The following is a 22235-nucleotide window of genomic DNA, read 5'->3' on the forward strand; positions in this document are numbered from 1 at the left end:
CACCTCCACACCCAAGCCAGGCTTATTAACCGCACCCAAGGGATCAGTCACCCATGTAGCCTCCCTCCCAGGACACACTACTACTCAAAATCACATGCTCAACACAACTTCTCCCTGAACAGTACAGGAGGCATCCCTTAAATTTGCAACATCTGCCTCCACAAACTCTGGGACTCCTCCCCTCCCCTGGGTTAGGCGTCCTTTAGTAAATCGCACGTGCCAACTCATAACATTAATTTTAGGTGGGATTTGTAAACGTGTGATTTTTTTTTTTAAGTCACAAGTAACCCCTAACTTGAAGATGCTAGGTCACAACAAATTACTTTGTCAGCCACTGTAAAGTCACTGGTTACTAACTATAAATTAGTCCTGGCATTTAATTCCTTTATCTCCAAATGTTTCATGACCTGGCAAATGACATTATTTGCTGTGTATTGACCTGAGCACTTCCCTGTTTTTGACTCATTTCTCGATTCTTTAAGGTACTCCCAACATTCACATCGAGGAAAGCCAGCTCAGATATTAAGTAACTTTGTAACCCCTTGCAAAGGGCAAGGTCTTGAACCATTATATATGGGACTAATTATCTAAAATCAAAACTCTTGGGAGTTCCCTGGTGGTCCAGTGGTTAGGACTGGCTGCTTTCACTGCCTTGGGCCCCGGGTTCAATCCCTGGTCCGAGAACTAAGGTCCCGCAAGCCGCGTGATGTGGTCAAAAAACAAACAAACAAAAAAACCTCTTACTACAAAATTTTCAGTCAAGTTTACCACCGCGATTTCTTTTAAAAAACAAGGCAAATATAAACACTTGAAATACTGCAGTAAAAGTTGTATCATCGCATACTGAGGACATCACTAATGGGTAAAGAAGTTGTACTGAGTCCACTTCTGTTAATTTGTTTATAAAGTCTACTCTACATCTATGCATAGTCACAGTATTTATAACAGGTAGTTCCCTCCTTTTTTGGGCTAAACGTCGAACGACAATGCGGACCCAAATTTATATTATTTATGAATTATCTATCCATTAAATTTCTTCCTTCAAAATGGAAGGAATATAAATAAATACCATCCTCTTATTTAGGAGTCAAGAGCCAAGAGTGTCTTTCAAGCTTTTATTTAAGAGCACTGATCCACGATGGATTTTAGATCTTGTTGAACGCAGCCACGTCCATAGACTGCACATACTCGTCAAAAGCAGTGATCTGCTCCTCCAGCATATCCGTTCCAACTTTATCGTCTTCAACTACACACTGTATTTGAAGTTTTTTAATTCCATACCCCACCGGAACTAGTTTAGCTGAAAAGAGCACCAAGAAAAATCTTAGTTAGATAAGTCCTGTTGATTGACAAAGGTTTAAACTGTATGCAAACTGCAGATGCCAGTGTCAAAAGGCAAAGACTAAACTCACAAGAGCCCCAGACTAAGCCGTCTGCTTGAATGCTTCTGACGCACTCCTCTAGTTTTGCCATATCTGTCTCATCATCCCAAGGTTTCACATCTAATAAGATGGAAGACTTGGCAACAAGTGCTGGTTCTAAAAAAGAGTACAAGGAACAGCATTATTCAAATAATTATTTTTGCCCTACTTCAAGACACTTAACAAATCTTAATTTGTTTCTAAATGGATCATCTCCTTAGCCACATAAAACTATAGAAAATACACCTTGTGTTCGTCACACATATGCCCACTTTCTATTTTGCTGAGAAAGAGGTGTTTAGTTGTGTAACAGTTTCTTTCCCACAGAGGAATGCCACAACTGCTACCATAAGAACAGCTGCAGACCAGTAGCTGTGGAAGTTTTGAAGCTCCACTTCAACAGAAGGTTTTGAAATAGTGACATATTCAACGAATGGGGAGGAAAGGAAATTACTTTGGGGATCAGTCTTTGAAAAAGATTATTCAAATTATTATGAAAACAATTAAGTTAAACACAAATTATAAAATGACCTACTTTTGGCTTTCTTTGACTCATACTGTGCAAGGCGTTCTTCTCTTAGCCTCTTGGCTTCTTCACTTTCCTGTAAAGAAAAAATTTAATATACTTCACAAAGCTGGTTGTTCCTCAGCTTACGGCTGGTGGGTCCTCAGCTTAAAGCAGACCAGCTTTATCAGTAAAAAGCAAATCCATCATGAGCTCAGCCGAAAGATGGCGATTTAATTTTATTCATCATGTAGCCAGTGAGAATTTTTAAAAGGCAGGTAATAAAGTGAAGCCAGGATTCAAACCCAAGCACTTTGGCTACAGAGCCTGTGCTTAAGCACAATGATACGCACAAATGTCAACTTATGCCATACCTCCTCATCATCAGATCCAAAGAGATCAATGTCATCATCATCTTTACTATCTGTAGCTCCACTTTCTGTGGTGTCTTCCACATTAGCAGGGCCATACTTGCCCAAAGCTTTCTTCACTCCTGGCAGGCTTGAAAAAAATTTAATCAGCTAGCTACTATTAGGTCGGTATGATGTCCCTTTTCAAACAATACATGAGAACTTGTTTTCATTACAAGTTATCAATAGACCCCTTTTGTACCAAGAATTTACCCTTCAACATTCCCAGGTAAATGCTTTTATATGTTTAGCTCCTCACCCAACAAACATTAGTAGCATGTGAAACACTATATTCAATACACACAAAGATTTACTTTCAGAATGAGTATTTCTGTTTGAGATTTCATTAAGTACGCTCAGTTCCATTCTTAGTGAACTGGAGTCCACCTGCCCAAACTTCCATCCTTGTTAGCAGTTTCAGAAGAATGGCAAAGGACTGAAAGAATGAGCCACCCCTCAGCCCTGAGGTGGGTCCCCCAGGCCAGGGTCAGGAACACTGGCAGGCCAGTGTGGGGAAAAGCTGAATTGCTGTTGTTGATGAACTAAAATTCATATTTTGTGGCAAGACAAGAAAAATTTAAACATAAAAATTTTCTTTGCCTGTTTGGGCCACCTCCCTCCTCTATACTGTGTATCGTGCATCTGCATTAACCAGCCCTCCTGAGGAGATAACATTCCTTCTGAATCTTGAATCTTGGGCCATGATGACCCATGACCCACTACTCGCTTTGCACCTGTAGATCTGGATTGTATAAACCGTCAATAATACATTATTTAATGCGCAACCTTGTCTCAAAAACTTATATGCGAAGTGAGAGAGTAGCATGGACATGTATACACTACCAAATGTAAAACAGATAGCTAGTGGGAAGCAGCCGCATAGCACAGGGAGATCAGGTCTGGGCTTTGTGTCCACCTAGAGGGGTGGGATAGGGAGGGTGGGAGGGAGGGAGACGCAAGAGGGAAGAGATATGGGGATATATGTATATGTATAGCTGATTCACTTTGTTATACAGCAGAAACTAACACACCATTGTAAAGCAATTATACTCCAATAAAGATGTTAAAAAAAAAACACAACACAAAAACCCAAAACAAAACAAAACAAAAACAAAACAAAAACTTATATGGATGGAGACTTCCCTGGTGGTGCAGTGGTTAAGAATCTGCCTGTAAATGCAGGAGGAGACACAGGTTCGAGCCCTGGTCTGGGAAGATCCCACATGCCGCGGAGCAGCTAAGCCCATGTGCCACAACTACTGAAGCCACACAGGCCACAACTACTGAGCCCGCGAGCCACAACTACTGAAGCCCACGTGCCTAGAGCCTGTGCTCCGCAACAAGAGAAGCCACAACGATGAGAAGGCTGCGCACTGCAACGAAGACCCCAACACAGCCACAAGTAAATAAATAAATTTTTTTAAAAAACCACTTATATGCACAGAACAGTTTTCAGAGGTTTCTGATGGGCTTTTCACAGGTTATAATCCTCAATGTGGCTTGAATAAAATTTTCTGTTTCTTAGATTGACTAGTTTTTTCTTCAAAATTGTCATGTTCTACCTGTTACATGTTCTACATGAAAAAATGGAGGATTTCAGCCTCTTGGCCTTCTAAAGTCACAGGAAATTTAGCTTACAATATCCCCACAAAACTACAGTAGCCTGAACCCTAACTTGTCACGTGAAAACCCTGAGTTTAAGCTTAGAAAGCATTCTATTCTTCAGATAAACACAAAGATACTTTTACCTGGCCTTTTCCTTTTCGTAAGATTTGATGTGATTATACCAACGTAGGGCATGACACAAGTCGGCAGGTGGTGGGCCGGAGACTGCTTCAAATACTGCCACATCTGCTTGTGATGGAACATACCTGTCAACGATGCAAAAGTAACTGCACACACCTTTAAAAGAAAAACCACAAACACCAGCCAACGACAAACGCTAGCTACAACCGTCAAATTAGTGGCAATTCGCTCTCTTGTTACCGGACTACCTAAGCAGCTTTAGTTTTCTGTAAAAAATAAATTTCTTAGGATCAGGGATCATTTATTTGGTTCTCCGAGCTACCCTGAGACACAACTGCCACTTAGACCTCAGAAATTGCAATCGCTAACGTGGACCTACAGGTTTACATTTGTTAACTGAGCAAAGACGCGGAAAAACCTGGTGGAGTCAAGTAAGCCGAAACAAAGCACATTTTTAACCCTTCTCCCCTCGCAGTCCCCTCCCGGGGGAGAGCCCTGGGGTCGGGCTTTCTTTCCTCCAGGCGCAGCCGAGGCCGCGCCACGTGGCACCACTGCTCCCGGCCCTGCCCAGACCCCGGCCCGTCAGCTCACCCTTCGATGTAGCTCTTGTCCGCCAAGTAGTCGTTGAGCACCTGGAGGCCGGCGGGGCTTTTCAGGTCTCCAAAACCCATGGCGACGGCTGACAGGGAACTGGAAGGCAACGGAGGAAAAGAGGAGCGCAGACGGTCACTGCCGAGCGCTAACAGGAAAAAAGGCCCGCAACGAGGCCGGAAATGCCTTATATAGAGACGGAGGCGTTTCTCTCCGATGCCCCCAGCCGCAGGTTAAAAGTAAATTACGTTAAGATTTCTCAACGTAAAAATCAAGGGCTCTTAATTAACGGCCCACAAATTATCCGCCGAACTTTCTTCGTGTTTGCAAATCAATTAATAAAATCGGCATTGCTTAAATCACAACCTCCAAGGTTGGCAAACACTACCGGAACCGCCCGTTGAAGCGCCGGAAATGACGGAAGACGCTCGGCCTCGGCCCCAGGTTACTTCCGGCGGAACTTCCCGCCCCTGCTTCCTCCCGGCTGCTACGTCCTCCACCCCGCCCTCTGTCAAGCTGACGGAAGTTGCCGAGCTCAATCTAAACGGGAAATTGTCGAATTGTGGTTTCTCGTCCCTCCCGACTTTCCGTTCTTCCAGGCCCGGCTGACTGAGATACCCGAGGCCGCCATATTGAATAAGAAACCCGGCCTCTGAAGGAGTCGGCGGGTTGTAGACAATTCTGCAGGGCAGCCTCGGCGGCTCCAGGGAGAAGGTGAGGTTGTGTTTGGGGGAGAAGGCTGAGGTGCCTTGGTCCCCGGAGTGTGTTTATTGACGAGACTGTTTTCTTTGGCCCAACCGACTCATTCTCCTCTTGTCCTTGAATGGGCGCCGCGTCCCACCCCGCCTCCTCGGGAACCCCCGAGAGCTGGCAGGTGAGGACTGTTAGCCAACGTCTGTGCTCTGACGAAGCAGAGAGGAGGAGGAAATCACGAGGCCCTGGGGAGCACTGGCCCGAGTGCAGCCTTGTGGGTGACCTTCCGTCTGCAGGGGAATGCAGGACAGTCCCCTTCCTGGAGAGGAGGCCGTTTTGTTTCCCGGGAGAGGACCTGTCAAGTGACTTAGGCCTAAAGACTGAGCTTTTCCCCCCAATTACTACATAGCTGGTATAGTGCATCCTTGTTTGGCTGCTGTTGCCTTAGCAACCGTCCATGCCTCTGTTGTTTTGTGTTTTGGTTTTGTCCATAGATTGCATTGGCTAATACTTCTTATTCTTTTCACTGGTGGGGCAACTGAGGAAAAAAGACATTTGAAAAGTTGGCTCAAGGTCGCACTGCAAATAACAAAGCTACGTTGTTTAAAAATTTTGGGAATCCAGTGCATGTGCATGTACTGTAAAAACGTGGATCAGATACAGCTCTGCTCAAAAAGGAATTGAGGGTATAGAAAATGTAACGTGAACTGTTTCTGATGAATAAACATCAAGTTGGTTTTTTGCGGAACGTCCTTTTTTCCCGCTGAATTGTGTGTGCATCTTTAAGCAGGGTGTTGTAAGGCTGCCGGAGCACCTGCACTCTTTAATACCAGGAAAGTGGAAGTGATGGCCAGAGAGTAGAGATAGAATTCATTTAACAAATAGTTGTTGAATACCTATTATAAGCTAGAAGTGAGTCCACAAGGAAGAATTAAATGGGTGATGTGACTGGGGAGTAGTTAGGATATTTTGGTTAGGCTGGTCAAGGAAAGTCTCCCTGAGAAATGCCTTTTAAGCCAAAATTTGGAGGATGAGGAAGGGCCAGAAAGATCTGAGGGAAGAGCATTTCCGTCTGAGGTTACAGCCCCTGGGAAGATGGGAGAGGCTGTGGGAGCAGTGTGGAAGCCAGGAGACCTATTAGGGGGCTACTGTAACAGTCCAGGCAAGAGATGATGGTGGCTTGGAATAGGACAGTACCTAGAGAGAGAAGTGGATGGATGCGGGATACCTGGTGGAGAATGTGGAGTAGTATTGTCCCTGCACCAAAAAGTGTCCAGTCTAGTTTTAGAAATGATTATTCATTAGCATTTTCCCATCTTAGAGATGATTATTTCTGTTCTTACATGGTAGCCAAATAAGTGTAAAGTGCTTATCAAAGTTTTGCAAATCTGTATTTCTTATGTTGGGGCTATGCAGTCTTCCACTTGACGCTGGGTTTTCAACAGACAGCCTAGTCCTGGTGGATTTCCTAGCTAAAGTGGGCACCACTTTCATATTGTCTTGGAGACAAATGTAATATTAAAGTTTTTACATTGTTGTATGAAATATTGTTGATTTTGATCTGTCTTTAACTTAGCAAGTTCAGTTTTACCTTTATATGAATAGATTTTAATAGGACAGATGCTATTCATTCTGGAACTTGGTGGTAAGACTACAGTTGACCCTTGAGCAATGAGAGGATTAAGGGTTCCAACCATTTGTGCAGTCGAAAATCTGTATATAACTTACAGTTGGCCTTTTATATCCATGGTTCTGCATCTGAGGATTCATCTCAGGATTCAACCAATCTCATATCTTGTAGTACTGTAGTATTTACTATTGAAAAAAAATCGCCTGTAAGTGGACCTGTGCAGTTTAAACCCATATTGTTTAAGGGTCAACTCTGTTTGATGGTTCATTTTCTTAGGGGCACTGTGCTAGGTCTTCAGAAAAGGGAAATGACCAAAGTGCACCATTCCTTGTCAAGGAGCTTACAAACTCGAGATACTGAAATTGATTGCTAACTTACAGTTTAGTAGGTGGAATAATAAAGATATATATATATATGTGTGTATATATATATGTATATATATACACACACATATACACAGTGTGTGCTGGTAGTAAAGAGAAGGAGCACAAAGGAAGAGCCCTTTAAAACTGATTTTCAGTGGCTAGTACCGTCTAAATTGAATTCAGATATAACTGACATTTATTGAGCTCCTACTGGTAACACATAGCCTAAGAGGTATTGTTTTCTTTTATAGATAAAGAGACAGAAACTGTGATTTACCAAAAAGTCACTCACTAGTAGGTGACAGATGTCTGCAGATTCAGTATCACAAATTCTGAATTAATGAATTGTTTGAGTTATTGATGTCTGAATTAATGAAATTTCTGTGAAACATGCTTAAAACTTATGTATATATACAGTTTTCTACTATAAACTTTGAAATTCTTTATGCGATACATTCTGATCACATAATTTGTTGTATTTTTAAGGGTTCCAAATGAAAAATTAGATGCTTAGCCCATATAATCAAGTGAGTAGACAGAAAGTTCAGTGCTTCGCCGATATGATCAATGAATGGACAAAAAACTCTAAAAGATCAGATAACTTTTCTCTCTTTTTTGCTTATGAATACCTTTAATTGGTGTTAATTTATATAATCCACTTCCATTTATTTCAGTAATTCAGCAAATCCTTTAGAGAGGGCTCCTCAACTGCAGATCTGTTGACACTTTAGGTAATTCTTTATTATGGGAGATTGTCCTGAGCCTTGTAGGATCTTTAGTAGCACGCTGACCTCAACCCACTTGATGCCAATAGCTTTCCCCTAGTCTCGACAACAGTTTGTCCAGACATTGCTAAATGTTCCCTGGGAAGCAAAATTATCTCTTATAGAGAACCACTGTTTTAGAGCTTACTGTGTGGCAGCCTTGGGGGTAGGTACTGAGAATAGAAAGATTAAAGAAGTTCATAATACAGGGGGGGTAGAACAGGCACATAAACAGATAATTGCAAATCTGTAAGATAAATGTACTACTGGACACAGAAAATAGCACTCCAGAGTTTTTAAAGGCTTGGGCTTGTGAGCCAGCTCAGAATATCTCAGAAGCATTTAGTAGATAACTGCTCAGAACGTAGAATGTTAGAATGCATTTTAGCAGGAAATGAAGGCAGAAAGGTAGGCTTTATTTTACATAGCAATTAATGATAAACTCACTGTTTTTAGTAAAATAAAATAAATTTGAAATAAATAAAAATAAATTTATAGTAAAATAAATTTGAAATAAATTTTTCAAATTTATTTTATTATATAGTAATATATTAAGTTTGATCATTTGTTTATAATTAAAAACAACAAATCTGCCCTTTATATAGAATTAGAAGATTCAAATTTATGTGCTAGCTGCTCCTTTGTAGCTTCTTAATGTTGTACAAGTCAGTTAATCTGTCTGAGATGGAGTATTCTCATCTCTAGAATTTCAGGAAAAATATCAGGACTTGTGAAATGTTCAATGAAATAATGTATATATATGAAGTGCTTTAAAACCATAAAATATTATCCAAAAGTTTGTGATTGGCATTGTTTTTCCTATGATAATATAACTCTTCTTTGTTTTATTCTTAGCAATATGTTAAGGATACCTGTAAGAAGGGCCTTAGTGAGCCTTTCTAAGTCTCCTAAAGGATGTGGTGAGTGTCTTTTTTTGAATTTGCGTTTGTGGGTACTAGACTTTCTGTCTTTGTAAATTCATAAGTTTATGGAATGTTTCTTGAAAGACCCATAATATATTTTAAATAAAAATGGAAACAGTGACCCAAGTTGAATAGAATAATTTTCAAAATACAACTTTAAACATTTTATAGAAATTATCATGGAATAGAAAGTAGCTAATTGCCCATCAGTGCCAAAATGGAAAGAGCAGTCATTTTGCTTTTGAGAAGTGATCTTCCCAGGAACATATTTTCAGTGGTATTAAAAGTTACAACTTAAACTGCTGTTAAAAGTAGACAGCCATTTTCTGTTTGGTATTCAGGACCGGAAGAGCTTTCCTCTAAGTCAATAATTTAGAAGTTTGCGTCTAGAGAAATAGAAGGGAATAGTACAAAATGAGGAAAAAATTTAGATGTGAAGGTTAATTAATCCATTATCCTCTGCTGTAATAACTTGAACTCTGTTAATTTCATTTTCACCTCAATATTTTTGATGGTCAGTTCGAACAACTGCCACAGCAGCAAGCAACTTGATTGAAGTATTTGTTGATGGTCAGTCTGTCATGGTGGAACCAGGAACTACCGTCCTCCAAGTAGGCATTCATTTTAATTCTTTATTTTTGCGTTTGTTCTGATTTAAAAAAACAAAAATAATTTATTTTCTTTATACTGTTCATTTGCTTCTAAAATTTTCAAGATTCCTTGACAAATGCTCATTAAAGAACTATATATAGATAGTAAACTTATATGAAAATAAGTTTGATTTGAAATCTTGGCATTTCAGAGTGAGTGAACTATCATTTATCAGTTTCTGACTTTCTAAGTGAACTGTGGCCGTTCTTTTGTTTCACTTCTGCCTTCAAATAAATTCCCGTTTAGAAGTTTTAAGTTACCTAAAATAAAATTTTAGTTAATATAGGTAAGTTTGGGGAAAAGGTGACCTTTGTTGTGAGCCTGCTTGATGCTTTTCACTTTTATGTAACCTTTCTATCTTTAATAATATTTCTAGGAATGTGTCCCACAAAGCAGATAAATGGAGGGTAGTAGGTTCTCGAATTTATGCCCTAAGTATTTAATTTCTCCAAATTCCTCCAGAACTAACAGAGTTGGTCATGGAGAAGAAGTGCTTCATTCCATCGTAAATTATTGCAGAGCTAAATGCTCTTTATTCATTTTAACAGTAATTTCTAGACTGTCAGGCATACACATGTAAACATAAATATATAACAAAATTATGTACAATGTACAGTGGAGAGTATTTTGGCATGTATAGGTAGAAAGAGATGTCAGGAATATCTCAGGTGACCTCTGAGAAGATTTTAAAGGATGAGTAGGTTTTTATATGTGGACAAGGAAGCTTCAGGTAGTTTGGTATTGATGGAACATAAGGTATGTGTAGAAGAGGAGATAACAGGAAAGCAGATTATTCTGGTAGAGAAGGTCTGGTCATTAAAGACAATCTATGCAATGTTGAAGAGCTTATAGTTTGGACCATCAAGAATATTCATGGCTACTAAGCAGTATGACAGTGACTGTAGAGGATGGTGGTTTGGAGAATAATAAGACTGGAATGAGACACAGAAAGAGTATATCTTGCATTAGTGGAGCAGGAAGTGAAAAGGCCTAAAATAGTGGTAATGGAAATGAAAACAAGAGGGTATGTTCAGGGGAGAGTGAGATGTAGATAGACAGGCCTTTAGGAATGATGAAGAGCAGAGGAGTTTTTATGATTTCTGCCTTTGTTAGCTTATTTGGGGATGTATAGTAGGGGACAGAAATAGATTGAATTTTAACTGTCTGTAGAGTGTACACATGTGAATGCCTACTTATATCTAAAGAAGTGGAGGCCTATCAGGGCTGCAGACCCTCAGGGCCACAGATGAAGTTTTGAATGTAATCATACGTAAATGAGCTAGTGTGAAGGCTGGGACAGTTGACCCACTGCATCTAGCACCCAGGAAGACTCCATACGTTTTTGCTAAGTAGTTAAAATATTGAAAATCGATGAGATTGCTTTAGAGTGAGGGCTAAGGATGGAAGAACTAATTCTAGAGGAAGTTTGAGTATGTTTGTAGGCTCAGAGAAGGAGCAGGGATAATTGGTAGAGGGAACTAATATCCTTCACTAAGCAAATGGGAACTGGGAAGGGAGTGAGAGTCCTGGCTGGGGTATTTGGAGCCAAAGATAGAACCAGATTATAGTCAGCTGGAAGGTGTAAAGTGGAGTCTAATCTAAAGGAGGAGGGCTAGTCAATGAGGAAGTCAAGGTATGAAACCATTGGGACAGAGTTTGAAGGAGGAGTCTTTGTAGACAATGGTTCAGAGTAGAAATGGGGAGTCAAGCCTTTAGCACAGTCTGAATATGCTTCTTTATCCAGTTTCTTTCATGTAAGGTATAGGCACGGTGAGGATCTTTAAAGAGGTAGCTTCAGAGCAGACAGGGGTTGGAATCAAGAGGAAAGAAAAGGAGGGGAATCTCTCTGAGGATCAAGTTACAGATATTTGTAGGTAGGAGTAATAAGATAGGTAGGGGATGGCCTCATGTTTTTTTGTTTGTTTTTTGTTTGTTTTTACTGTGTTTTAGACAAGACAAGGATGGGGTCAGGTTATTCTAGTGCAAACGTTTTTTACTTTGTCTTCTAGGCTTGTGAGAAGGTTGGCATGCAGATCCCTCGATTCTGTTATCATGAAAGGTTGTCTGTTGCTGGAAACTGCAGGATGTGCCTTGTTGAAATTGAGAAAGCTCCTAAGGTACTTGATACCTAAAATTCCATACCATGCTGTAGAAGGTAGAAAACTTTAAATCTTGCAGCAGACTTTATTTAGAATCAGTATTGTTGTAGTGGAGAATCTGGTCCTGTTTACTTCTGTCTTTAAGTTTATTTTTTGTGTGATTGATTCTCTTCATTTCAAAACTGGAAACACATTGAAGAAAGTGCTTTATATAAATGCAAGTGGCATATAATGGTAACATTTAGAAATTAAATGGGTCTTTTTAGAGCACTCACTATTTCCAAATGGTGTGTGACACACAAGTAGGATGTGGAGCTGCCAAGCAGCACATTAGAAGTGCTTATGCTGTGCCATTTTCACTAGAGAAGAGGGTTGCAGTGAAGAGGTTCACTTTCAGTTTAATTTCATTTTGTCTTGTGCAATTTTAATTCAGTACTGCCTGCTAATCAAAACACAGTTATTTGACGTTCTATTTCAGAGCCTCTTATAAAAAATCTCATTAATTATTAGAATAAAATTAAGATGTCTAGTTTCTAAGAGAACTGTATCGTGCCAGATTGTCATATTATAAATATGAAAACTAAAAAACTCAGTCTTCAAAAATACTCTGTTCTTTCCTGGTTTTCTAATGTTAATTTAATATTTTTGTATATTGGGTTAACTTATAATTACAAATAAATACAAATACTTAGAGATTTTTGCATTGAAATTCCAGGTTGTAGCTGCTTGTGCCATGCCAGTAATGAAAGGTTGGAATATCCTGACAAACTCAGAGAAAACTAAGAAAGCCAGGTACTTTATTGTTAACTTGGCATAGTGACTTTTATTAGAGCAGAAAATTGCACATTTCAGTATGTAGACCTTCCCATAGACGAGAAATTCAGTATCAAGCTCTGAAGAAGTTGGCGTGCTTGGCTTCTAGGAGCAGTTGGAAGTGAGTACACATAGAGGAGGTGAAGTCAGGTGTTTATGGTTTTGAGCCTGCGGCAGAATCAGCATTAAAATCCCTTGTTTAGAACCTTGCTAATCTTGTGGTAACAGTGAGTTTGTTTGGGGCTTATTGAACTGAGATTATTGCAGTGATATTGTACTGTACTGTACTGGCACTGATTGTGTTTGTTTTTGCTTTACATTCATGTTTTTTTGAATTAATGCCAGTGTTTTCTGAAGACCATTCAGCAACTTTTGGTATTTCTGTATTGTTGAAACTCAATTTTCTAGGTTCTCTAATGATGTTTTATTCTGGACTCCTATAAACATTTTTTAGATTATGTATTTAATACTACTCTTATGATAGTTACATTGGCGTTTCTTATAGTAAATGTAAAATCCATGTTAACTATATTAGAGTATACATCTGTGACAGTTATTTAAATAGGCTATATGTAAACCATTTTGAATGTCAGCAATTTATGTAATTATATATATTACAATTTTCTTTACAGGGAAGGTGTGATGGAGTTCCTACTAGCAAATCACCCACTGGATTGTCCTATTTGTGACCAGGGAGGTGAATGTGATCTGCAGGTATGTAGTCTAATTCCTTAAATCTTTTTGTTTTAATTTTGTTAGCAAAATTTGGTTAACTCTTTCATAATCTACTTAAGGACCAGTCCATGATGTTTGGAAGTGATAGGAGCCGGTTTTTAGAGGGGAAACGTGCTGTGGAGGACAAGAACATTGGGCCATTGATAAAAACCATTATGACTAGATGTATACAGTGTACTCGGTGCATCAGGTAATCTTTTTCTCCTTCTCTCTTCTGCAATATCATTTGTATACTTATTTAATATTCACAAAATTTGGTGGAATAACACCACTGGAACGGATATCAACTTTTATTTGGTGAAAGAAGAGGAATGTTGTATTCAGTGTTTTTTACATAAGCCAGTAAAATGAATAAGTTTTCACTTTTAGTTAATATCAACTTCACTTGGATTTAAAAATCAAAATCTACAAGCATTAACTTTGTGATAACTTGCTGAGCTGTGCACATGATTTGTGCAATTTTTTGTACGTGTGTTACACCTCAAATTAAATGGAAACATTTATTGTTTTTATTCAGGGACTACATTTTCCATTGAAAATCTATCTTTCTAGTGTTTGGAAAATCATTACCTTTGTGATAATGAATAGGAAATGAGGTAAGTTTGCTGCGTTTGACCATTTGATGGTACATTTTTATCTTGCAGATTTGCAAGTGAGATTGCAGGAGTAGATGATCTGGGAACAACAGGCAGAGGAAATGATATGCAAGTTGGCACATACATTGAAAAGATGTTCATGTCTGAACTTTCTGGGAATATCATTGACATCTGCCCTGTAGGTGCCCTGACCTCTAAGCCCTATGCCTTTACTGCTCGGCCTTGGGAAACAAGGTATTCATCATGGTATTTTTTGTCCTTTAATTCAGTACTATTCAAAAAATTTTAAGATTCATTTTCTTCATGAGTTCTAATTGTTCTGGTCCAAGTTTTTATTTATTTGCTTTAAGTAAAACTCTTTTAATAGAAGATAAGTTGTTAAATTGAAGGATAGGATGAAACTGTGCAAATTAATTGTAATTTTCTTGGAAATTAATTCCAAAGTACTTAATCACAAAATTATTTTATTCACTTGTTCTTCCAAGGAATAAGATTGTCTTGATTTTTAAAAATTTATAGTTTCCTCTCATTGTACATTAAATTTTCAACCACGTATACATATTATACTTTAATTAGTTCTATTAGTTCTTTATAATTACAAATCTATTTATTAAAATCTATCTATCTATTTATTTATTTATGGCTGTGTTGGGTCTTCATTGCTGTGCATGGACTTTCTCTAGTTGCTGCAAGTGGGGTCTACTCTTCATTGCAGTGCGCAAACTTCTCATTGCGGTGGCTTTTTCTTGTTGCAGAGCACGGGCTCTAGGCGTGCGGGCTTCAGTATTTGTGGCACATGGGCTTAGTTGCTCTGTGGCATGTGGAATCTTCCTGGATCAGAGCTCGAACCAGTGTCCCTTACATTGGCAGGTGGATTCTTAACCACTGCACCACCAGGGAAGTCCTACAAATCTAAAATAAACATATTTATAACTTTTCTTATATATCTCTGATTCTTCTGATTAAATTAGGAAATGAAATAGATCGTTGCAATAAACTTGTATACTTTTAAGGTTCTAGAAATATATCATCAAATTGCCTTCTGATTTTAAACTCCTACCAGAGTACCAGAGTATATGGGAGTATCTTAAAATTCCAGGCTTTAAAAAAAAAAAAAAAATTCCAGACTTTAAACCATGTATTTGTGTATACAAAAGGTTTAGGGAGCTGGGGGCAGGGAGGAGACAGTACATAATTGAAATGTCTAAATAGAGAGTGTTTTCTCCTCTCCATAATACATACAAATGCTACACTTAATGTTGTGTCACAGGTCTTTGAGACACTATTCATTTTTCTTAAAACTTTTTTTTTCTTTATTCTTCAGATTGGATGAATTCTGTTGATCTGTTGTCAAGTTCATTCATTCATTCTTTTGTCATCTCAAATCTGCTGTTCAACCCCTACAGTGATTTGTTTTATTACAGTTATACTTTCCAACTCCAGAATTTCTATTTCGTTCTTTTTTGTAATTTCTGTATCCTTACTGGGAGTCTTTGTTGATTCAATGCTTCATACTTCCCTTTCATCTTTAAACATGATTTTCCTTATTTCTTTGAACATATTTTAATATTCTTGTTTTTATTTATTTTTTTTAATATTTATTTATTTATTTGGTTGCACCGGGTCTTGGTTGCAGCATGCATGTGGGATCTAGTTCCCCGGCCAGGGATCGAACCCAGGCCCCCTGCATTGGGAGCATGGAGTCTTAACCACTGTGCCACCAGGGAAGTCCCTCTTGTTTTTATTTTTAAGCAAGGCTTCTTAGGAGTTGCTCCTGTGTCTGCATAGCTTAGTAGTCAGATAATGACTGTGCTTAAATTCTTTGAGCCAATAAAGCTTTCATCCTCTGCCATTGGATCTGTGTGTGAATAGAAGAGCATATTCAGAGATAAGGCTGTTTTCAAGTCTACCCAGCTTGTACTTTACACCAGGTCTTTTGGGTCTCTGTGTTGTCCAAGAGAGTGTGAATAGCCTGGGCTCTCTCTGGTCTCAGCTGCACATATGTGCAGCCTCCACTAGGAATGCTTGCCCTGACTGTGACTACAGCCTCAGGCTAGTACTGTTGACTTTCCTCGGCTCGGTGGCCTCCAAGATACCACTTCCACAGACAACTTTTGCCATTTCTCCAAAACGAGTGAGCCTTGTCTGTAGGAAAGAAAGAAGCTCCTGTCTTCATAGCTTGCCCCATCTTGGCAGAACCTCCAGTTCAAGGTGGTAGGAAAGGGGATAAGAATAGTCCCAAGCCAGAACACCACTGATTTCCACTGTTCTTTCTCGAAGTTCAGGAGTTTTTCCCACACATGAAAGCTTTTCATGATATTGTGTGCTTTTGTTAGCTCTCCAAAGAGCTGAATTGGTTGCTTTTGTCAGTTTTTGTCTAGCTTTATTTTTGTTTTTGGGGGGAGGATTTGTCAAGCTCCTTAATCAGCCATACCGCAAAATCTTGCCCCTCTTATTATTTATTTTGATACTCTGATTGTCCATATTTTGCTATTTGCAGCTGTTCCAGTTGGTTTCTGTTTTAGATAACAGTTTTAAAGTCTTCATTTTTGCATTACGGTCTGTTCAAATATGAGGGTATAGTATTTTATTTATTTAATTTTTTAAATCACAGTTCCTCTGAGTTCCATTAGTTTTAGAAATTCAGAAAAGAAATTTGTAAAATTTTTTTTTTTTGGTAAACCCGGTAACAGAAACCTTTTCCTTATTTTCAAAATCAACTAGTAAATATATGTGTTTATTTTCTTAGAAAGACAGAATCCATTGATGTAATGGATGCAGTTGGAAGTAATATTGTGGTCAGCACAAGAACTGGAGAGGTAATGAGGATTTTGCCAAGGATGCATGAGGACATCAATGAAGAGTGGATCTCTGATAAAACCAGGTATGTGCTATATTGTTTCCTTTAACTTTTGGACTTGATTTAAAGGAAATTTTATAATAATTTTAATATTAAGGAACAGTCTTTTATATTTGCAAATTAATATAGACTATTGAAATCTGGACTGTTTATATAGAGAATTAGACAAAACTGACTTTAATAGTCCTAGGTATATCACTGGCTTTCATATTAACTGGCTTTCATATTGAGAAATAGGTTTTTTCCTCCCAGATAGAGAAATTGAAGTAAATTAAGATACTTTATCTATTTCAGTTTGCCTCTGTTTCATTGGAGAATAGAAGCTAAATATAAGTTAGATTTGCACAGTATAATTTTGATGAAATATCTAAAGATACTCAAGTTTTACAAATGGTTTGGCTTTTTCAGCTACCAGATTTCTGTGTATTGTAATTTTAAGATTATTCAGGTAGCTGAAAATAAATTATAAGAACTCAAACATTTTAGGTGGTATTTTAGTTTTAGATGATGTTTGTAGAATATTTATTAGTTCATCTCCAAAGAAACCTGGAATAATTATTTTATCCAAGTGTTTGTTCTATTTGACCTTTAACCAGTACTGTATTTTAATAACATTTCTTTTAGATTTTAAACTTGAAAATTATAGTTGCCTTTTTTAGCAAGTTTCCACAAATGGTATAATTTCTGTCATCTAGATTTGCCTATGATGGGCTAAAACGTCAAAGACTTACCGAGCCGATGGTCAGAAATGAAAAGGGGCTTTTAACATACACCACCTGGGAGGACGCACTCTCTCGTGTAGCTGGAATGGTAAAAAATTGAAGTATAGAATAACTATATTTGTGATTTCCAAGGCACATCTTTCTAATGAAGAGGGGATATGTTTCTCTTCACTTCTTTCATCTTGCCAAGATTATCTTCCATTTAACAAACATTTATTGAGAAAAAAAGAAAACATGTATTGAGAACTGTACAACATGTCATGCTAGATGTAGGGATATAAAGACCACTAGCACATAGTTCTTAACTTCCCACAGTCTTTTAGGAAAAGATGCATAATTAAGCAATTATCATATGCTGCTTTGGGTAGTTACGCAGAAAATGATATATGAGAGAGCACATTGGAGGGATGCCTAACCAGGTATCGTGTCACATAGGTAAGGTGACTCCTTAGGCAAAGTCTAAGCATGAATAGAAGCTTGCCAGAGCAAAAACGGGGAATGGCCTTCTGGCCAGAGAAAAGCAACATACATAAAGGGCTTGAAGGAATGACAGATCCTTCAGATGAAGTTGTATTTAAATATAATTCCACAGTCTTCATCTTCCAGACCTCATTTTGAGACCCTTTGTTCCTAATTTAAAAACAAACAGGAACTTCCCTGGCTGTCCAGTGGTTAAGACTCCACACCTCCACTGCAGGGAGCACAGGTTCGATTCCTGGTCAGGGAGTCAGATCCCACATGCCACACAGCGCGACCATAAATAAATAAATACATGCATACATACATACATCTTTATTCCAGGCTGATGTTATTAACCTTGGCCCCACGTACGCTTCTGCTTCTCACTTTCAGATTAATAATTAGTGTGAGAACGTTTTAGTTAGAAGTTTGTTCCTTTTATTGTACTTGAAAATGACATCATTGTTTTGTTTTCTGAACATTTCATTGTGATCCTTTGCTGAATGAAGGTTTCTTGGTGATAGCCTTTCCATCCATTTTTAGTTGCAGAGTTTTCAAGGCAACGATGTGGCAGCAATTGCAGGTGGCTTGGTGGATGCTGAAGCCCTAGTATCTCTCAAAGATTTACTTAATAGAGTGGACTCTGACACCCTATGCACTGAAGAGGTGTTCCCTACCACAGGAGCTGGGTGAGAAGTTTGAAACTAGAATCTAGGCTTTCTTTTTTTTTTTCTTTCTTTTTTTTTTTTTTTTCTGGTTACAAGTTGTGTTTAAACCAACACATCTATGGCATCAATGACTTTTATGTGACAGCTTGGATACTCCAACATACCAACCAGCTTATTATCACATATAGACCAAAGTCAGACCAGGAGCTATTAGAGAATCCAGTTATTAATAAGTATCTGAACCTTTGATGTAATTTAAGAATGCTTCATAGATTCTTTTTTTCTCTGGGAGTGCCATGGGTTTGATGACAGAAGAGTATTTCATGGATTGTCAGTGTGTATTAGTTTTAAAGTAAAACTTGCATTTTATATTTCATGTTTCTAGCACAGATCTACGTTCCAATTATCTTCTTAATACTACAATTGCCGGTGTGGAAGAGACAGATGTTGTCCTCCTGGTTGGTACAAATCCACGTTTTGAGGCACCACTATTTAATGCTAGAATTCGAAAGAGGTTAGTAATAATATTCAGGGTTTTAAAAACATTTATATGATAATTTGTTTTATATATGAAATAAAGACTATTTTAGCTGATTCCTAATAGTGTTAGTGGGAGTGAGACTCCAAAAGATAATTGGAGGGCAATTTCTAACAGCTCCATTCCCCGCTTCTCCCCTTGCTGATCTTTTTATCTTTTTAGTTTGAAATAATTCAAGATACTTGAAATGTTCTTTGTATACCCATTTTTGTGTAATGTTCACCCGATTAGTCAATGTTCATGTTTCATATATTTTTTTATTCTCTCTCCATGTATATATTTGTTTGAATATAACCATCTGAAAGTAGGTTGTAGACATAATGCTCTTTTTATCCCACACTGAGTACTTCTGTGTGGATTTCCTAAGAACAAGGGATACTCTCCATTTAAGAATTTGATTATTTAATCAAGAATTTACTATTGATACAGTATTCTTATCTTACCTATAGTTTGTGTTCAGATTTCACTGATTCTTCCATAATTTCTTTTATAATTTTTTTTTTCTTGCCCAGGATCCAGTCTGGAGTTACACATTGCAGTTAGTGTCATGACTCTTCAGTCTCCTTTTCTGACTTTTTTTTTGAAGAGTACAGGCCAGTTATTTTGTAGAATGACTCTCCATCTTTTTATATCTTAGAGACTTAATAGATCGACCATATAATTGATTGTCTAAACTGGGACACTGTTGAGAGTAGAAAGGGGAGTTGTTAATTACTCCAGGATGACAGGTTAAAACCACCACTGTCTCTGACAAACCAGAGTTATATGGTCACCACATTTATAACTATTTTTGGAGGAGCTGAATCCATACTTCCTTGTCATAGAGAATAAATATGAATGATGTAGTTTGTTTTTTATGAAATTTATTTAAATGGCCTGAATGGATAATTAGGAGGTAACTGACTCTGCTGTGTAAGTATGACAGAATAAAAACTACAGATCATTTATTCTAAAATTAAAGTCTTTATTTATAGCTAGCTTAGAGTTAGCATTCTAACACAGCAAATTAATTCATTGAATTTCTTTGGTGTGTACGAGCTTACCTCATTTTGTTGCACTTTGCTGTATTGTACTTGCAGATATGGTGTTTTTTGCAAATTTAAAGTTTATGGCAGCCCTCATTCAAGTAAGTCTTTTGGTGCCATTTTCCAACAGCATCGGCTCACTTTGTGTCTCTGTCATATTTTGATAATTTTCAAAATATTTCAAACTTTTTCAGTATTATTACATTTTATCATGGTGATCAGTGATCTTTGATGTTAGTGTTGTAATTGTTTTGGAACACCACAAACCATACCTGTATAATATGGTGAATTTAATAAATGTTGGTGTGTTTTAATAACCTACAATGGCTTCCAAGTGTCAAAGTGAAAGAAAGAGTTGCACATCTTTTACTTTAAATCAAAAGCTAGAAATGATTAAACTTACTGAAGAAGGCTTGTTGAAAGCCGAGACAGGCCAAAAGATAGACCTCTTGTGCCAGTTAGCCAAGTTGTGAATGCAAAGGAAAAGTTCTTGAGAGAAATTAAAAGTACTACTCCAATGAGCACATGAATGATAAGAAAGCAAAATAGCCTTATTGCTGATAATGGATAAAGTTTGAGTGGTCTGGATAGAAGATCAAACCAGCCATGACATTCCCTTAAGCCAAACCTAATCCAGAGCAAGGCCCTAACTCTCTTCAATTCTGAAGGCTGAAAGAGGTGAGGAAGCTGCAGAAGAAGAGTTGAAGCTAGCAGAGGTTGTTTCATGAGATTTATGGAAAGAAGCTGTCTCCATAACATAAAAGTGCAAGGTGAAGCAGCAAGTGCTGATGTAGAAGCTGCAGCAAGTTATCCAGGAGATCTAGCTACGATAATTAATGAAGGTGGCTACACTAAACCACAGATTTTTCAGTGTAGACGAAACAGCCTTATATTGGAAAAAGATGCCATTGCTGGAGAAGGACTTTCATAGCTAGAGAAGAAAAGTCAGTGCTTGGCTTCAGAGCTTCAAAGGACAGACTCTGTTAGGGGCTAATGCACCTGGTGACTTGAAGTTGCAGCCAGTGCTCAACTTAACCATTCCAAAAATCCTAGGGCCCTTAAGAATTTTGCTAAATCTATTCTGCCTGTACTCAGTAAATGGAGCAGCAAAGCCTGGATAATAGCACATCTGTTTGCAACATGGTTTACTCAATATTTTAAGCCCATTGTTGAGACCTACTGCTCAGAAAAAAAGATTCCTTTCAAAATATTACTGCTAATTGATAATTGCACCTGATCACCCAAAAGCTCTGATGGAGATACACAATGAGATTAATGTTGTTTTTTGCCTGCTAACACAACGTCCATTCTGCAGCTCATGGATCAAGGAGTAAGATTTTTGGGTCTTATTGAGAAATACATTCATAAGGCTGTAGCTGCCATAGCTAGTGATTCTACTGATGGAAAGTAAATTGAAAACCTGGAAAGGATTCACCATTCTAGATGCCATTAAGAACATTCTTGAGGGCTTCCCTGGTGGCGCAGCGATTGAGAGTCACCTGCCGATGCAGGGGACGCGGGTTCTTGCCCAGGTCCGGGAAGATCCCACATGCCGCCTAGTGGCTGGGCCCGTGAGCCATGGCCGCTGAGCCTGCGCGTCCGGAGCCTGTGGTCCACAGCGGGAGAGGCCACAACAGTGAGAGGCCTGCGTACCGCAAAAAAAAAAAAAAGAACATTCTTGAGTCATGGGAAGAGGTCAAGATATCAGTGTTAAAAAGGAGTTTGGAAGAAGTTGATTCCAAACCTCCTGGATTACTTTGAGGGGCTCAGGACTTCAGCTGAGGAGGTAACTGCAGATGTGGTGGAAATAGAGAACTAGAATTAGAAGTAGAGTCTGAGGATGTGACTGCATTGCTGCAATCTCATGATAAAACTTTAATGGATGAAGAGTTGCTTCTTATGGATGAGCAAAAAAAGTTGTTTCTTGATATAGGATCTATTCCTGGTGAATTCTGTGAAGAAATTGTTGAAATGACAACAGTGGATTTAGAATATTACATAAATTTAAGTTGATAAAGCAG

At 38.3% G+C, this 22235-nt stretch overlaps 2 protein-coding genes and 2 non-coding genes across 4 annotated transcripts in view; 1 reads left to right on the forward strand and 3 right to left on the reverse strand.

Annotated features, from left to right (window-relative positions):
• Positions 1-1101: 1101 nt before the first annotated feature.
• Positions 1102-5080, reverse strand: EEF1B2 (eukaryotic translation elongation factor 1 beta 2). The gene is made up of 6 exons (XM_067740881.1): positions 4674-5080; positions 4085-4207; positions 2301-2427; positions 1957-2023; positions 1413-1538; positions 1102-1300 (listed from the first exon to the last, which is right to left on the reverse strand). Exons 1-6 carry the CDS (start codon positions 4751-4753, stop codon positions 1146-1148), a joined length of 678 nt encoding a protein of 225 aa, XP_067596982.1. The 5' UTR covers positions 4754-5080; the 3' UTR covers positions 1102-1145.
• On the reverse strand, positions 1669-1801 carry LOC137226854 (small nucleolar RNA SNORA41). The gene has a single exon (XR_010944553.1). It is a non-coding gene; the product is annotated as a small nucleolar RNA SNORA41 (small nucleolar RNA).
• Positions 2106-2184, reverse strand: LOC137226850 (small nucleolar RNA SNORD51). Its single transcript, XR_010944550.1, has one exon. It is a non-coding gene; the product is annotated as a small nucleolar RNA SNORD51 (small nucleolar RNA).
• Positions 5081-5176: 96 nt separating the features above from the next.
• NDUFS1 (NADH:ubiquinone oxidoreductase core subunit S1) overlaps positions 5177-22235 on the forward strand; it is a 33656-nt gene continuing 16597 nt past the window's right edge. Inside the window, exons 1-12 of the mRNA XM_067740876.1 lie at positions 5177-5387; positions 8981-9045; positions 9568-9659; positions 11709-11816; positions 12514-12590; positions 13244-13325; positions 13406-13536; positions 13991-14176; positions 16692-16826; positions 17498-17612; positions 18527-18672; positions 19037-19165. Coding sequence (XP_067596977.1) covers positions 8985-9045; positions 9568-9659; positions 11709-11816; positions 12514-12590; positions 13244-13325; positions 13406-13536; positions 13991-14176; positions 16692-16826; positions 17498-17612; positions 18527-18672; positions 19037-19165 — 1262 coding nt within the window. The 5' untranslated portion in view covers positions 5177-5387; positions 8981-8984. The remainder of the gene's footprint in view (positions 5388-8980; positions 9046-9567; positions 9660-11708; positions 11817-12513; positions 12591-13243; positions 13326-13405; positions 13537-13990; positions 14177-16691; positions 16827-17497; positions 17613-18526; positions 18673-19036; positions 19166-22235) is intronic.

The sequence above is a fragment of the Pseudorca crassidens genome, chromosome 6, assembly GCF_039906515.1.
Source record: "Pseudorca crassidens isolate mPseCra1 chromosome 6, mPseCra1.hap1, whole genome shotgun sequence".
Classification (NCBI taxonomy): Eukaryota; Metazoa; Chordata; class Mammalia; order Artiodactyla; family Delphinidae; genus Pseudorca; species Pseudorca crassidens.

Bases quoted from the DNA above. Each gene is read 5' to 3' on its own strand.
- EEF1B2 (XM_067740881.1), bottom strand. From the start codon at position 4,753: ATGGGTTTTGGAGACCTGAAAAGCCCCGCCGGCCTCCAGGTGCTCAAC. The intron at 1,539-1,956 runs GTAGGTCATTTT...ACTCTTTTTTAG, and splicing joins TGAGTCAAAGAAAGCCAAAA to AACCAGCACTTGTTGCCAAG. The intron at 1,301-1,412 runs GTGAGTTTAGTC...TGCTCTTTTCAG, and splicing joins CGGCTTAGTCTGGGGCTCTT to CTAAACTAGTTCCGGTGGGG.